General features: G+C 51.6%; 1 protein-coding gene and 1 pseudogene across 2 annotated transcripts; one reads left to right on the top strand and one right to left on the bottom strand.

The window, feature by feature from the left end:
• The first annotated feature begins 1978 nt into the window (after positions 1 to 1978).
• Positions 1979 to 5768, top strand: LOC308186209 (olfactory receptor 14C36-like; annotated as a pseudogene). Its single transcript, XR_013956117.1, has 2 exons — positions 1979 to 2938; positions 3926 to 5768. The product of XR_013956117.1 is annotated as an olfactory receptor 14C36-like (transcript).
• A 4477-nt stretch (positions 5769 to 10245) lies between these two features.
• Positions 10246 to 15175, bottom strand: LOC308186205 (olfactory receptor 14C36-like). The gene is made up of 2 exons (XM_080608318.1): positions 12356 to 15175; positions 10246 to 11406 (listed from the first exon to the last, which is right to left on the bottom strand). Exon 2 carries the CDS (start codon positions 11381 to 11383, stop codon positions 10424 to 10426), a length of 960 nt encoding a protein of 319 aa, XP_080464444.1. The 5' UTR covers positions 11384 to 11406; positions 12356 to 15175; the 3' UTR covers positions 10246 to 10423.
• Between the last annotated feature and the right edge of the window lie 273 nt (positions 15176 to 15448).

The following is a 15448-nucleotide window of genomic DNA, read 5'->3' as shown; positions in this document are numbered from 1 at the left end:
GTCACGCCAGGCTGCTCCTGTAGCTTGATCCCAGTACTGATGGGTGACTGTCCTGGGGCCGCAGGCAAGAACAGGCAGTGGCACCTCCATGACAGAGCAGTCCTGCAGAACAGCATTTCCACCCTTAAAGGGGATCTCCCCAGGGCAGTGCTCGAAGGCTCAGGGCTGCCTTGCAAGCGGCTGCCAAGAGCATGCCCAAGCCCAAGGAACAGACTCCAAATTGTCTCCTTGCTCTGCCTGTTTCTCCATAGGCCCTGTGTGATGAGATCAGGATCCCAACACGGTATTCCAGGGACTGAGATGTCCCTGAAATACGAGGGTCTAGATGTCTCTAGGTGGTGGCTGGTGCCCACACAGGTGGTGAATTTTCCCCAGTTAATTTTACTGGGGTTCTACAGCATGCGATAGGGCTGATGGCAGGAAAGCTTTCTTTTCTGAAGGTAATCAAGAGCTGCCAGGAGAGCCCAGGGGATCTGCAGGGCAGCGTGTGCCTCGAGTCAGCACCAAATGGAGCCCACAGAGTGCAAGCCTGGCAACGTGGAGTCAGCAGAGATAAGGAGAACACCAGCTGCATCCTGGGCTGCATCAAAACAGTGGTCAGCAGGGGAGGAAGGTCATTGTCCCCCTCTGTTCTGCTCTGAGGAGACACCACTTGGAGTCCTGAGTCCAGATCTGGGCCCCCAGCAAAAGAAGGATGTGGGGCTGTTAGAACAGGTCCAGAGGAGGACCACAAAAATAATCAAGGGGCTGGAGCGCTTCTCCTATGAAGAAAGGCCGAGAGAGCTGGGGATGTTCAGCCTACAGAAGAGAAGGCTCCAGGAAGACCTCCTTGCGGCCTTCCTGTACTGAAAGAGGGGTTACAAAAAAGATGGAGAGTAACTCTTTGCTCAACCAGATAATGACAGGACGAGGGGGAATGGTTTTAAACTAAAAGAAGGGAGATTTACATTAGAGATTAGGAGGAAATTCTTTCCTCAGAGGGTGGTGAGGCACTGGAACAGGTTGCCCAGAGAAGCTGTGGATGCCCCATCCCTGGAGGTGTTCAAGGCCAGGCTGGATGAGGCCCTGAGCAACCTGATCTAGTGGGTGGCATCCCTGCCTATGGCAGGGGGGTTGGAACTAGATGGGCTCCAAGGTCCCTTCCAACCCAGGCCATTCAATGATTCTATGATTTTAGGATTGTATGATTCTACGATAAAGTGTTAAATCTGGGTGTGAACAGGCAAATGAGGGCTCTGCACCCCCAGAAAAAGGAGTCTGGCGAGTGATTCATTTTACCCCCAGTGAAATGTCTGGATCCAGACACAAAAGACCGGATCCAGTGCAGCACCCAAAAACATCTTATGGTGCTGGAAATAAGGCAGGGCACCTCTGAGCACCCTCCACGGCCACGTAAGAGCTGGTGCGGGGGGCGACCAGTGGCAGTGCCCCCATGAGCTGGTTCTGCCTCCCAGCATGAACCATCACGAACCCACAGACTCCTGCGGTGGTCCCTGGCCCCACAGCCCCCTTACTCTGCAGAGCAGCACCGACAGCTCAGGGCTGTAGGGAGCGTGTGGCGGGGGGTGCAGGAGTGTCCAGAGGCCAGCACAGATGTGCTCACCTGGGAAAGGCTCCCCGAGAAATGGCATGTCCTGGGAGAAGAGCAGGGCCCCTTGTGTGTGCAGGGGAGACACGGAAAGAGAAATCATTGCTGCTGGTGCCAGAATGCTCATTGGATGCATCTGGTGAGCTCGTAGAATCGTGGAATGGGTTGGGTTGGAAGGGACCTTAAAGATCATCTAACAGCAACCCCCCTGCCATGGCACGGACACCTCCCACTAGACCAGGTTGCCCAAAGCCCCATCCAACCCGGCCTTGAACACTTCCATGGAAGGGGCACCCACAGCTTCTCTGGGCAACCTGTTCCAGTGCCACACCACCCTCTGATTAAAGACTTTCTTCCCATATCTGATCTAAACTTACCCTTTTTTGCTTTATAACCATTACCCGGGTCCTGTCACTATACTCCCTGTTGAGTACTCCTCTCTCCATCTTTCCTGTAGGCTGCCGTTAAATACTGGAAGGCTGCTCAAAGGTCTCCCCACATCCTCTAGGCCAGAGGATCTCCCTACATTCTCTGGGACAAATAATTCCAACTTTCTCAGCTTTTCTTCACAGGAGAGGTGCTTCAGACCTTTGATCATCCTTGTGGCCCTCCTCTGGATCCAGTCCATCAGGTCCAAGTCCTTCTTATATTGGGGGCCCAGAACAGAACACCACTAATTACTGATCTCCACTCGGACACTGAGACATTGACTATAACTCTTTGAGTGCGGCAATTCAGCCAATTCCTTACCCACTCAGTGGCCCACTGAGATCACATCCATGTCTCTCCAATTTAGAGACAAGGATATTGTGAGGGACAGTGTCAAATGCTTTGACATTCCAGGTAGATGATGTCAGTTGATGCTTTCTCAGGAGCCTCTTCCCTCCAGGGCTTTATCTCATGGTACTCCACCAAGCACATCCTTGAAGAGGCGTGAAAATTTGCAATTTGCATGGAAACATTTATGTTGGGACCCTGATGAGACTGTTTTATTGCCTTGAGTAACTGGGATGCCTTTGTGTAGCTATTTAGGTGCAAAGGGACCCTTTCCTGTCCCTAGGTGTCGGTCTCTGGTGCTGGCGTTGAACCAGTAAGTCTTGAGTGGATTGGCAATGTCTGCAGAGGCCAAGGGAGAGGAGACAGCCAGAGATTAAAAGCTCTCTGAACTTGGAATACAATTTAGAGCTCATTGTGGGAGGAACCTTGACACCCACTCATATGGTAAGTCTCTGGCTGCAGGGCAATAGGGATGTAGTGCACAGACGGATGCCCTAAATTTGCACTTCCCATAGATTACGGGTCTGCTCAGAGCTTCAGCTCACCCTCAGCACATTTCCAAGAGGACTTTTCGTAAGTATGATCGAGGCAGCCTTTCCTGCTTGACTCTGTGCTTCCCTTGTAGCTGTGCTTTCAGTTTTCACTTGTTTCTCTTGATGGGAACCAAAATAGAGCTGTGAGGTTTAGAAAAGGGGCTGAGGCTCTTACACCACCATCATGAGGACAACAAAGAATATTAGGAAACGCCTTCACCACCCACCAACCTGGAAATAATGCTAGCATCACCTTCCCAGTTTCATCAGGGCTGGTCTGGCCTGCTGTTTAGTGCCTGCAAGCACCAAGCCGTCCCTGTGCGGTGCCCTGTCCCGGGGAGGTACCTGCAGGGCAGAGCTGAGCATGCAGCACTTAGGATGCGGTCTGGGAGCTTGGACAGGGAGCTGAGATGGTGGCAGGGAAACAGATCCTGGCAGGGACAGCGCCAGCCAGCAGCATGGGTGGGCAGTGGGAAGGAACTAGTGTCAGAACTGCTGGGAAGGGTGGATTTTACCTGCTGCCTGTCACCTCCTGCAGTGCAGCCCCCTTGCTCTGAGCCAGCCCCCTGCTCTCCTCTCCCAGCCAGCAAAGCCTCTGCTCTCACTTCCAGGGCTTCCAGGTCAGGAGAAGCCCCAGCTCCAGCACAGCAGAGGTGCCTCTCTCCTGACACGTGCCCGTTTCCTTCGGCAGAGCAAAGGGACAGAGAGGGGCTGCCCTGCAATGCCACCAGCTGGGAGGTGTGCGCAGCTGGCAAAGGGGGAGGCTTTCCTGAGTGCCTGCAGCCTCCCTGCTCCCCTCTCTCGGCCAGCCCATCGCTTTGTCTCCTCTTTTCCCTCCCGCTGCCTGTGCTGCTCTTGTTTGTGCTCTCAGGGCTGGGGTGGGGAGTTGCGGTGGTAGGTTGGGCACTGCCCATGCAGATGTGGCCACGGCAATGAGGTGTCCCAGACGTCTGGGACTTGGCCAGTCCTGGCAACGATCTGCAGTTCATCCCATCAGAGCTCTCAGCAGCGTCTGCTTTCCTCTCAGGGTAACAGAGGCGTGTGTTCCCCCTTCTTCTCAAAGAGGAGCAAGCAGAGGGAAGCTGGGAGGCATACCGAAGGACAGACCAGCTCGCCTCGCTCTGCACCACGAATGCTTTTGCCTCTCAGTACTTGTGGCTGTTCAACCTGGGAGAAGCAGAAGTGCTGAGGATTTCTGATTCCAGAGAAGACACCCCATGTGAGATGTAGGGGGACAGGGAAGGCCTTATAAAATACAGTCTGTCTAAAAATCCTCTCTGAAACCGAGTTTCCTTGGATTCGGGTGGGCAATTGATGGCAAACCTTCCTGTGGTCAGTGTGATTTTCCTGGAGAGACTAAATATCAGTTGTGGCCCCTGCATCCCCCATGCTCCCACGTGCCCTCGGAGTTAGAGCATAACCGCCCCCTTGGGAGCCATCGGGCAGAGACCCTGCTCCTCATGGCACATTCGGCCAGCACAAACCAGGGAATTGCAAGAAGGTCCTACCAAGAAGAAAAAACTGTGCGAGGGGAGAGTCAAAGAGAAATGGCTTGGTGTGAGCAGAGATTTCTGTCCTAACTTGTCCCTGTCTTTTCCTCCTTGGAAAGAGCCCTGGGCCCAGAGACAGCAGATGTCCAACAGCAGCTCCATCACCGAGTTCCTCCTGCTGGCATTCGCAGACACGCGGGAGCTGCAGCTCCTGCACTTCGGGCTCTTCCTGGGCATCTACCTGGCTGCCCTCCTGGGCAACGGCCTCATCCTCACCGCCGTAGCCTGCGACCACCGCCTCCACACCCCCATGTACTTCTTCCTCCTCAACCTCGCCCTCATCGACCTGGGCTTCATCTCCACCACTCTCCCCAAAGCCATGGCCAGTTCTCTCTGAGAGACACCAGGGCCATTTCCTACTGGGGATGTGCTGCCCAGCTCTTTCTCTTTGCCTTCTTCATCACAGCAGAGTGTTGTCTCCTCACCATCATGGCCTACGACCGCTACGTGGCCATCTGCCAGCCCCTGCACTACGGGACCCTCCTGGGCAGCAGAGCCTGTGCCACCATGGCAGCAGCTGCCTGGGGCAGTGGGGTTCTCAATGCTCTCCTGCACACTGCCAATACGTTTTCTCTTCCTCTCTGCCATGGCAATGCTGTGGACCAATTTTTCTGCGAAATCCCCCAGATCCTCAAACTCTCCTGGTTGGACTCCTACCTCAGAGAAGTCAGGCTTGTTGTGGTTAGTGCCTCTTTTGCTTTGGCATGTTTTGTTTTCATTGTGCTGTCCTATGTGCAGATCTTCAGGGCTGTGCTGAGGATCCCCTCTCAGCAGGGCCGGCACAAAGCCTTTTCCACGTGCCTCCCTCATCTGGCTGTGGTCTCCCTATTTATCAGTAGTGTTGTGTTTGCAAACCTGAAGCCCCCCTCCATCTCCTCCCCATCCCTGGATCTGGTGGTGTCATTTCTGTACTCGGTGGTGCCTCCAGCACTGAACCCCCTCATCTACAGCATGAGGAACCAGCAGATCAAGAATGCCATTAAGAAAGTGATGACAGACATTTTTTTAAGAACTAAAGCTTCACTTCTCTAGAAAGGATTTCCTGGAAACACCATACTGGGCCAGAGCTTTGTTTATTCACTGCATTACTGTTGTTATTTCTCCTTATCATTTTCCCACACAAATGATTGGATTTGTCTCACTACATCTGAGGAACGGACCTGCTCTTTTGCACCTGGAGGCCATGGAAAGTCTGTCTAACATGGGCTCAGACCTGACTTTTTGTACCATCTCTGTAGTAAAATGGGTTTTCTTGTGTGCATTGGTCTGGGCTCTTCTTCCAAAGCTGGTGCCAAAACTAATAGGACCAAAAAGGGATAAAGACAGTTTGCTTGGCAAAACTAAAGCCATGCATGCAAGCAAAGCAGAATAATGAATTAATTTGCTACTTTCCATCGGCAGGTAGATGTCTGGCCATTTCCACAAAAGCAAGCTCCATCACACATAATGGTTTCCTGGGAAGACAAATGCCACCTCTCTGAATGTTCCCCTGTCCTCCTTCTTTACCTGGGTTTTTATTGCTGAGCACTATGTTGCATGATATGGAATATGCCTTTGGCCATTTGGATTCAGTTGTCCTGGCTGTGTCCCTTCCCAGGTTTTTGTGAAACCCCTGGAGCCCTTGCTGTTAGGATATCACAAGAGGCAGAAAACTCCTTGACTCAGTGCAAGCACTGCTAAGCAATAACTAAAACATCGGTGTGTTACCAACACTTTTCATCACGAATCCAAAACATAGCATGATACGAATGTCTATGCAGAAAATTAACCCCATCCCAGGCAAATCCAGGACACGTGGCCAGTGCAGGGTAATGCGGTGGCCCTGGGGCACTCACACCACAGCCCACAATTGGTCTGGTCTGGTCTGGGGAGAGGGGAGGGAGGTGAGGGAGCTGGTGAGGGTCTGTCCTGGGCTGTAAAGTGCACAGCAGAGGAAAACATGACAGCTAGCTGAGCTGTGGCACCGTGCAGGATGAAGACTCACCTCAACGGCTTTGTGGTGCAGAGCCAAGGCTCGTGGAAGGGAGCTGAGACATGCAGTTACAGCAGAGAGGAGAGTGCCTTGGTGGCATAGGCAGAGCCCAGGGTGGTGTCCCAGGGCATTCGTCACCCCCTAGCCTGTCTCACCAACCACTTCTAGCACTGGCTGCTCACCCCAGGTTGGGCAGTGAGTTTTGCTCTGGGGTCATCTCCCACTGGGCTCCATGCCTGTGCTGGGGGACAGCCCTGCCCAGGCTCTTCCCTGGCCCCGACCTCTGCAGCCATGGAATTTCGACTGTTACTGGACTTAAGAGTCTCGACAAATTATTTTCAGAACACATCCTCATACAATTCTCCAGGGTAGCCCTTGGTTAAACCTGACGGTAGATGGCGACAGATGATTGATTACCGATGCCTCAATGCCGACGCTGTAGCGGTCCCTATGTCGCAAACCCGACTGCCACTATACAGGCTCGTGGTTGGCTGTTCTAGACATTAAAGATTTGTCCTTTATGGTCCTCTTGGAGGAACCGATAAACCCCGCTTTGCATTTACTTGGGAAGGAGTGCAGTATACTTTTAATAGATTTCCCCATGGTTACAAACATTCACCTACAATTGCCTGTGGGGCTTTAATGGAGGTTTTGCAACGAGTATCAATCCCATCAAAGACATAGCTTTATCAACATAAAGAACAATTTTCCAAAACAACCTCCATCTTTTAGCTAAACTGCATTGAAAGAAAGAGGAATGAATGGGAGAAAGGGCTTTCATCCCTAGTTAGAGCTGTGAAACAGATTGAGAAAATACATCAGGGACAGCCTCTAGCCCCGAACCTGACTGCAGGATCTTGCGCTTGCACTTGTTGAACTCCATGAGGTTTGCATGGCCCCATCTGGATGGCATCCCTTCCCTCCAGTGTACTGACTGCACCACACAGCATGGTGACATCCGCAAACTTGCTGAGGGTCGATCCCACTGTCCATGTCGTCGACAAAGTAGTTCAACAGCGCTGATCCCAATACGGACTGCTGATGAACACCACTGATTACTGATCTCCACTTGGACGTTGAGCCATTGACCACATTGACCTTGAATAAGCCACAAGGACCTCTGGCTTGGTACACCATTGAGAGTGGAGGGCAGAACATAAAATCAATGCTAGATGGATTTATCCTGCATCATGAAAGGGGTAGCCTGTTTGGAGCTTCCCACCAAAACAATTTCCTTTTATTTCTTGCAGATACAGCAAATAAGGAACGTCGCCCAATCCTGTTAATTATGTTCATTATGATCTACCCATCTTCAACACAAAGCCCAGGGGACCATGCACTGCTGGGATATACAGGACAAATGGGCATTATGCCCTACAGTCAGTTGAACCTAGTCACCCTCGTAATGAACAGCAATGAAGTATACTCACAAAATAGGTGGGAATGGAATAAGCACAAACAATTGCCACAACTGATCAGAACACTAAGTGATGATATGAAGGTGGGCTGCCTGCTTATTAACAACCTTCAGTATGAGACAATAAGCCAAATCTCTATAACCATAACTAATTGCACAACAAAACAATGTCATGATGGCCTTATGGGTTGGTGGTATAACTTTACCCTGACTCAGTCACCTAGAGTAACATGTTTATGGGGAAATCGAGCAGCACATATGGGGCTCACCTGTAAATTCAGGATTAATATGTGCAAGATGTGAGACTCATGTGTGATGCGGTAGCCATGGGTTGAAGCTTACAGATAAGTTACAGAGAGGTTATTTGACACCTATCCTGCTAGATCCTTAAATCTATCCAGAGTAGCAATACGTAATAATAATAGTTTCTACAAAAGGGAATGGATTCTGAAAGCTGAAGACCTAGACCAATATATCCTATCTTTGAGAGGGACAACAGGGGACACCATTTCAATAGGATGTTGGGTTGAAAATCATACTGTGTGTATGCCAGCTTCACAAATTATTGTAGACTCTGTTGGATGGGCACCTGGACATGACTCTGATAACACACACCTGTCCTGTCCATCCAGATGTGAGTGTTGGTATAATTTTCCTATGTCCTGCTCAGTGATTGTACCATGCCTTTGGGCAGGCTCCACGTCTCAATCCATCTTAGGTCTCCAGTTCAAAATTAACATTGAGCAACCCCCCCCCCCCCCCCCCCATCCCAACTCATCTTCCTGGTAAACTGTTTCCATTTATAACACTGGCCCTCGTGTAATTAAAAAGAGAGGAGAACAATGAGTTATCTTTAATCAGAGCATTAAAGAGATATCCTTTCCTATCTCTCTGCCTAATCTGTTCTTGTACAGACATCCCCTGTGGAAGGTGAACCTCATTAGATGCTGCTTGGGCTTAGCACACAGTTGAGGAGAGTTCTTTACTCTTTTGCATCATGTTTAACTTTGCTTGCAAGGAAGAGAAACCCTTCTGGGCCTGTGTGCAGCCAATTGTCTGAGGAAAGCAGCCGGCAGCTGGTGCAAAGGAGCCGTAACATCCAGCTGCAGACTTCAGTGGAGAAGCCTGGTGTAAGGAAAAGGGATGGTAAGGAAAAGACCAGGTGGGCAATTAGAGAAATGGTGGGTCAGGTTGTCCTTACAGTGTCTGGCCTCAGAAGACTGCTTTTTCTGCCTGCCCAGACCTCCTTAGGAGACAACCTGGATCAATGTCAATAGGAGAGTGCTGCTATCGTTTCATCTATGAACTGAAAAATGGTTTTTAAATACCCTTAAAATTAAAGGTGTTGGGTTTTTTTTTGGTTTTTGTTTGTTTGTTTGTAGGGGGGTGGAACGTTTAGGTCCCTTCCAACCCAAACCATTCTGTGACGATTCTCTGATTTGGTGCTGAGTCCATGAACCTCCAGTGCTGAGAGGTGATTGCACAAAGTGATGAAGAAGGTGAAGCCAGAAGCAAACAGTGAAGTTTCTTGGAGAATTACTGGGCTCCACTGAGACCCATTCCTGAGAAAGCCTCCCCAAGGAGTCATCAGAGCAGAAAACTGGAGGCAGTGATGCCAGGCAGGCAAAGTGTAGGTGTCTGATGCTGAGTAAAGCCGTGATGGGTTTTAGCAAGACAAACCAAGCCCTGACCGCCCAGCTCCTGGGAGGAGAGATCCTTTCCCTCCATCCTCCATTAGGGGACATTTAAACAAGCTGGAGGATCTGGGGCACAGTGAGCCTCTCCCCCATACCATGTTCTTGACAAGGTGACAAAGTATAGACTGAGTATAAGTGGCAAATGAGGTGGATCAAGGGCTGATCGAATGGCCAGGCCCAGAGGGTTGCTTTTGCTCTTTTGTTGCCCCCTGGAAGCAACAAAGCTGCTCCTTCGCTCTTTTTCCTGGATATCTCTGCCCCCAAACAGCCTTTTGTAGACTTGGCAGTGCTCGGTTAATGGTTACACTTGACCTTAGAGGTCTTTTCCAACCTTAATAATGCCATGATTCTATGATTTTCCCAGGTTTCTATGTCTGTGCTGGCCTGGCCAGCCATTCCTGACCCTCCCAGTGCTCCCTGCAAGCCAGTGGAGCTGCTCTGCAGAGCAAGGGGGCAGTGATGCCCCAAAGTCATAGGGGGACAGATCCAAGCAGATCCCTTTGGATCATTCATCTCCAGGGGCACTGGGCACCCACATGTGAAGGCTCAGTCCAGGCTCATTTCCCAACGCATCACCCCTTGCCCTCCTCCCCTGAGCCCATGCAGAGCCCAAGCAGGGTGGCAGGGCATCACAAGGAACACTTGTTCAGCATGTTCTTGACCTGAACTTTGTGAGAAGAGCCCAACCTCCAGACACCAGCAGAGAGGAAATCCACTTTTATTACAGAGATGGGACACAGGAGGGTGGCTGTACCCTTGTTCTAGATACTTGTAGAAAGGCTTCTTGCTCACAGAGACCATGGTCTGGTTCACGCCTCTGGAGAAGTGGAGTGAATTAGGACATTCCTGAACAAATATGATTATCACAGATTACACAATGAGATGGAAATCACTTATGAAGAGAGTTGGGAAGCTTATCGCTGGTGAAAGACAACTGACGGAACAACATTTTCAGTGCATCTTTGATCTCCTGGTTCCTCATGCTGTAGATGAGGGGATTCAGTGCTGGAGGCACCACCGAGTACAGAACTGCCATCACCAGATCCAGGGATGGGGAGGAGATGGAGGGGGGCTTCAGGTTGGTAAACACTGCAGTGCTGATAAAGAGGGTGACAACAACCAGGTGAGGGAGGCACGTGGAAAAGGCTTTGTGCCGGCCCTGCTGAGAGGGGATCCTCAGCACGGCCCTGAAGATCTGCACATAGGACAGCACAATGAAAACAAAACATGCCAAAGCAAAAGAGGCGCCAACCACAATAAGCCCGACTTCTCTGAGGTAGGAGTCTGAGCAGGAGAGTTTGAGGATCTGGGGGATTTCACAGAAGAACTGGTCCACAGCATTGCCTTGGCAGAGAGGAAGAGAAAACGTATTGGCAGTGTGCAGGAGAGCATTGAGAACCCCACTGCCCCAGGCAGCTGCTGCCATGGTGGCACAGGCTCTGCTGCCCAGGAGGGTCCCGTAGTGCAGAGGCTTGAAGATGGCCACGTAGCGGTCGTAGGCCATGATGGTGAGGAGGGAACATTCCCCTCCAGTGAAGAAGAGAAAGAGAAAGAGCTGGGCATCACATCCCCAGTAGGAGATGGCCCTGGTGTCTCTCAGGGAGTTGACCATGGATTTGGGGAGAGTGGTGGAGATGAAGCCCAGGTCAAGGAGGGTGAGGTTGAGGAGGAAGAAGTACATGGGGGTGTGGAGGCGGTGGTCGCAGGCTACGGCGGTGAGGATGAGGCTGTTGCCCAGGAGGGCAGCCAGGTAGATGCCCAGGAAGAGCCCGAAGTGCAGGAGCTGCAGCTCCCGCGTGTCTGCGAATGCCAGCAGGAGGAACTCGGTGATGGAGCTGCTGTTGGGCATCTGCTGCCTGTGGGTATGGCGCTCTGTCGAAGGAGAAAAAAAACAATAACAAATTAGGAGAGATCTCTCTGAGCAAATGCAAATTCATTGCTCCACCAGTTACACACATACCCTTTTCCCTTTCCAGGATCTTTCCATCAGCCATCTGGCTACAGGTTTTCCTTTTGCAGGCAGATTGTGCTGGCCTCTGCCTGCCAGGTCCCAAGGAGTCAGCCCCGCTCTACAGCAGGGGCTTCTTGGGGATGGTGTGGGAAGGGATCAGTCCTGATTTTGGTGTTTGTCAGATTAAGTTACCCTTAACACAGAAGTGCTTATCAATGTCAGCACTAGAACAGGGATGGCAGAAAGCAGTCTGGGTGAGATTGCTTTTCACAGATCCCTCCCCATCTCAGAAGGTAGAGATGTAGAGCAATCACAGGTGTCGTGAGACATATAGCAATCATGCTCATCTCTTACCCTGAAAAGCCAGCAAACACTACTGAGAGCGGAGGGATCCGTGCTCACTGACCCCACTCACTCTATGCTCAGCTCTGCCCTGCAGACACCTCCTGGCATCAGGGCACTGCCTGGGGGGCTTCTTCATGTCTACAGGGACCGGGGAGCATCTCAGACAAGTCCTAACAGGAAATGGTGTCTGCAGAATGAAGAAATAAATTCCCCTCTGCCACTGCCCACCCAGCCACGAGTAGGAAACTCACAGTACCAACTCTTTCCTTTTCAAGCCCTTTCTCTAACCTTGCTCTTGAAAAGCCCCTTGGGAAAAGTCCCGGTTGTGATGAGGAGCTATGAGCAGCCTGTGCCATGCAGCAGCCCCCATACAGCAGAAGGATCCTGCCCTGCTGGGGGGCTCCTTTCACCCACAGCTTCTACCCACACGCCCTGGGCAGCTCTCCGGGCAGGATGAGTGCTGAGCCTGGCAGGCAGCATAGGTCCTCTACACTCACCTACACGACCCTGCAGCCAGAGACTTACCATGTGAAGGCTGGGGAAGATTCCTCCTGCAGTGAGCTGGCAGTTGTCCTCCCACCCTACGCTGCCTCCAACCTCTCTCTGTTTTCTCCTCTCTCCTTGTCCCCTGCAGGCAGAGCCCCCAGCCCTATTAGTGAGCTGCTCCTGGGCAGAGCTGTCTCTCTGCAGCTCTGCTCGCTTGCCACAAGCTCCCTGTGTCCCAGGAGCCCAGCCCAGCTCAGCAGCAGAGGCTCAGCCCAAGGCATCACTTGCTCTGCCCCTCTTGCATCCTTGAAGCCATCACCTTTCTTTGTCACATCACAGACAGGACACCCAGCCGGTGACAGGGAGGGAGGGGATTCAGCTGAGTCAGTTGAGGCATCTCACCCTGACTTTATAGTCCTGGGGCTGGAAGGGGACTCAGCGCCCTCCCATGCACCCCACAACCCCCCAGGAGGTGGGATTCCTCTTGCCTCAGTTCAGGCACGGACAGCATGGGCACCTCCAGTTCATGGAACCGGAAGGCAGGAGTGATCTGCTGATGAGCCACCAGTACCAGGCGATTCAGAGGCACCAGCTGTAGTCCAAGCCATGCACAGGTAGCTGCAGGCTGTAAAGTATGAGGGCTGGCATCCTCTTGGAGGCTGTTGAGGAGTTCCCTTGTCAAACACCAGATGGCCACCTTTAGGACAAGTGAATCCCTGCTTTCTTCTTTATGTTCACACTAGTCTGACGCTCATCTGACCAAATGGAGTCTTGCACCCTAAGGAGAGCTAAGGCTTTCTCTTCTTTCTCTTTGCTTTCTCCATCAGGATATCCAGGTATATATCTCTTTCTTTTAATGCATGATATGTAAGTCATGGACTCATAGGAGTATTCAGGATGGAAGGGAGCCTCAAGGGTCTCCAGTGCAACCTGTGACACAAAGCAGGGCCAGCTCTGGTGTCAGAGTAGGTCGCTTAGTACGGGTCAGCTTCCACACAGAGCCTGCACATGAGCCAGACACTGAAGCCACAATAACAGAAATGAACATGGGTCATTTGCCCAGCTCCATGAACTCAAGTGTTGCTACGCCATGACGCCTGAATTTCCCAGGTGTGATTCCTCTTGAGGTGGAAAAAGGGAAACATCACTCACATTTTGAAAAAAAAAAAAGGTAGAAAGGAGGACCTGGGGAACTACAGACCGGTGAGCCTCGCCTCTGTGCCCGGCAAGATCATGGAACAGATCCTCCTGGAAGCAATGCCAAGGCACATGCAGGACAAAGAGGTGATCTGAGACAGCCAGCACGGTTTCACCAAGGCATATCATGCCTGACCAATGTGGTGGCCTTCTATGATGGAGTGACTGCATCAGCTGACAAAGGAAAACTGACTGATGTCATCTACCTGGACTTCTGTAAGGCCTTTGACATGGTCCCACATGACATCCTGATCTCCTAATTGGAAAGATATGGATTTGAAGGGTGGGCTATTCGGTGGATAAGGAGTTGGCTTGAAGGTCGCACCCAGACAGTGGTGGTCAATGGAGGCCACAGAAAAGGTCCCTCAGATGTAAAACGTCCCAGGGGAAGGCCCCTGATATGGCCCCGCTTCCAGCAGCAGTTTGGGATGATTTCAGAGGAACAGCCCAGCTGGAAAACTTATTCCAATGAAAGAGCATTGTGAATAAATGAAAACTCCACAGCCTTTCGTAGCATCTCCACTAATTTCCATCCCTTTCTTTCCAAAGCTCCTTGTGTTCCAATGCCAGATGGATTTCTGTAAAACAAGAGTCTTCTCAAACAACACGGTAGTTTTGGGAGCTCTTTGCGCACATGCAGACCCCAAGGATGGTTTCAGGCCGCAACACTGAGACAGGGCCACCACTTCTCTCCGTCTATTTACCCCCTCACCAGACCCAGCAGGGTTTTGCTCCTAAGCTCTGCCAGGCCTACCCAAAATCCTCATAGGAAACTGAGTAACTTGCAGCTAGTGATGGAGGGTGCCAAGGGTGGCAAGTGAACCAAGACATGGCTCAAAACTAAGAGCTCTTTGGAGAGTCCCCACTGTCCCCATAACTCTGCTTTCCTACAAGGCTTGAGCCCCCAAGACTGATGCAGATGTTGATCACGCACCTCTTTTGCCAGCTCAGATGGAGCTCTACGAGCCCTGGTCAGTGTGGCCATGGCCACGAGTAGACAGCCCTGGTCTGGTCTTTGGTGGTTGATACTGCTTGGACCTGGCCCCCTTGTGTGTCACTGCCACCAACACAGAGGTGGTGCTGGGCTCCTCGGGACTGCTGGCCTCAGAATTAGATGCCAACGCCATCATCTCTGGAGGTTCTTGTAGAACTGGCCAGAACTTCTCAGCCTCTAACTTCTGCAGTCTTCTTGATTTTGAACTCAGTGGTTGAAGTCCGGCTGTCGTCTCACTGGCATCCTCGGATATGCTGTCCTCAGAGCTCGATGAAGATAGCAGGGCTATTACGGGTGTTCTCAGCAGGACTGGGACTCCCCATGGATACAGGAGCTTCTCTTGCGCTGTTTCTGGCTCTTCACGGGGGCCTCTCACTGCTCCTTGTCCTTCTTTGTTCCTCTGAGGTTTCGCAGCCTTCACTTGACCCAGCTCTTCTGCTTGGCTTTTGGATGGGGTTTTGTCTTGTGGTGGGCCACTGAAAGGCTGCTTTTTGGCAGCGTAGGCCCCCGGGACTGCTGGCAGCTGGCTGAAAGAACCATGCTGGCTGTCTCGGATCACCTCTTTAACCTGCATGTGCCTCGGCATTGCTTCCAGGAGGATTTTTCCATGATCTTGCCAGGCACAGAGGCGAGGCTCACCGGTCTGTAGTTCCCCAGGTCCTCCTTTCTACCCTTTTTAAAAACAGGAGCGATGTTTCCTTTTTTTCCAGTCACCAGAGACTCATCTGACTACCAGGACTTTTCAAATACGATGGAGAGAGGCTCGGCGACTCCATGAGCCACTTATTGTCAGTCCCCGTAGAGCTGTACCTGTTCAGTTTCATCGTGTGGTCCCAGTGCGCGGGACTCTGCTCCCCCAGTCCCTGCCCAGAGGTTCAAGGGTTCGAGAGACATGGGAAGCCCTCTGCTCCATAGCCTCGGATCAGGCTCCTGATTCTCCC

Source organism: Anser brachyrhynchus (assembly GCF_964034855.1).
Source record: "Anser brachyrhynchus genome assembly, contig: SCAFFOLD_173, whole genome shotgun sequence".
NCBI classification, from domain to species: domain Eukaryota; kingdom Metazoa; phylum Chordata; class Aves; order Anseriformes; family Anatidae; genus Anser; species Anser brachyrhynchus.
This window is presented reverse-complemented; position numbering and strand designations above follow the sequence as displayed.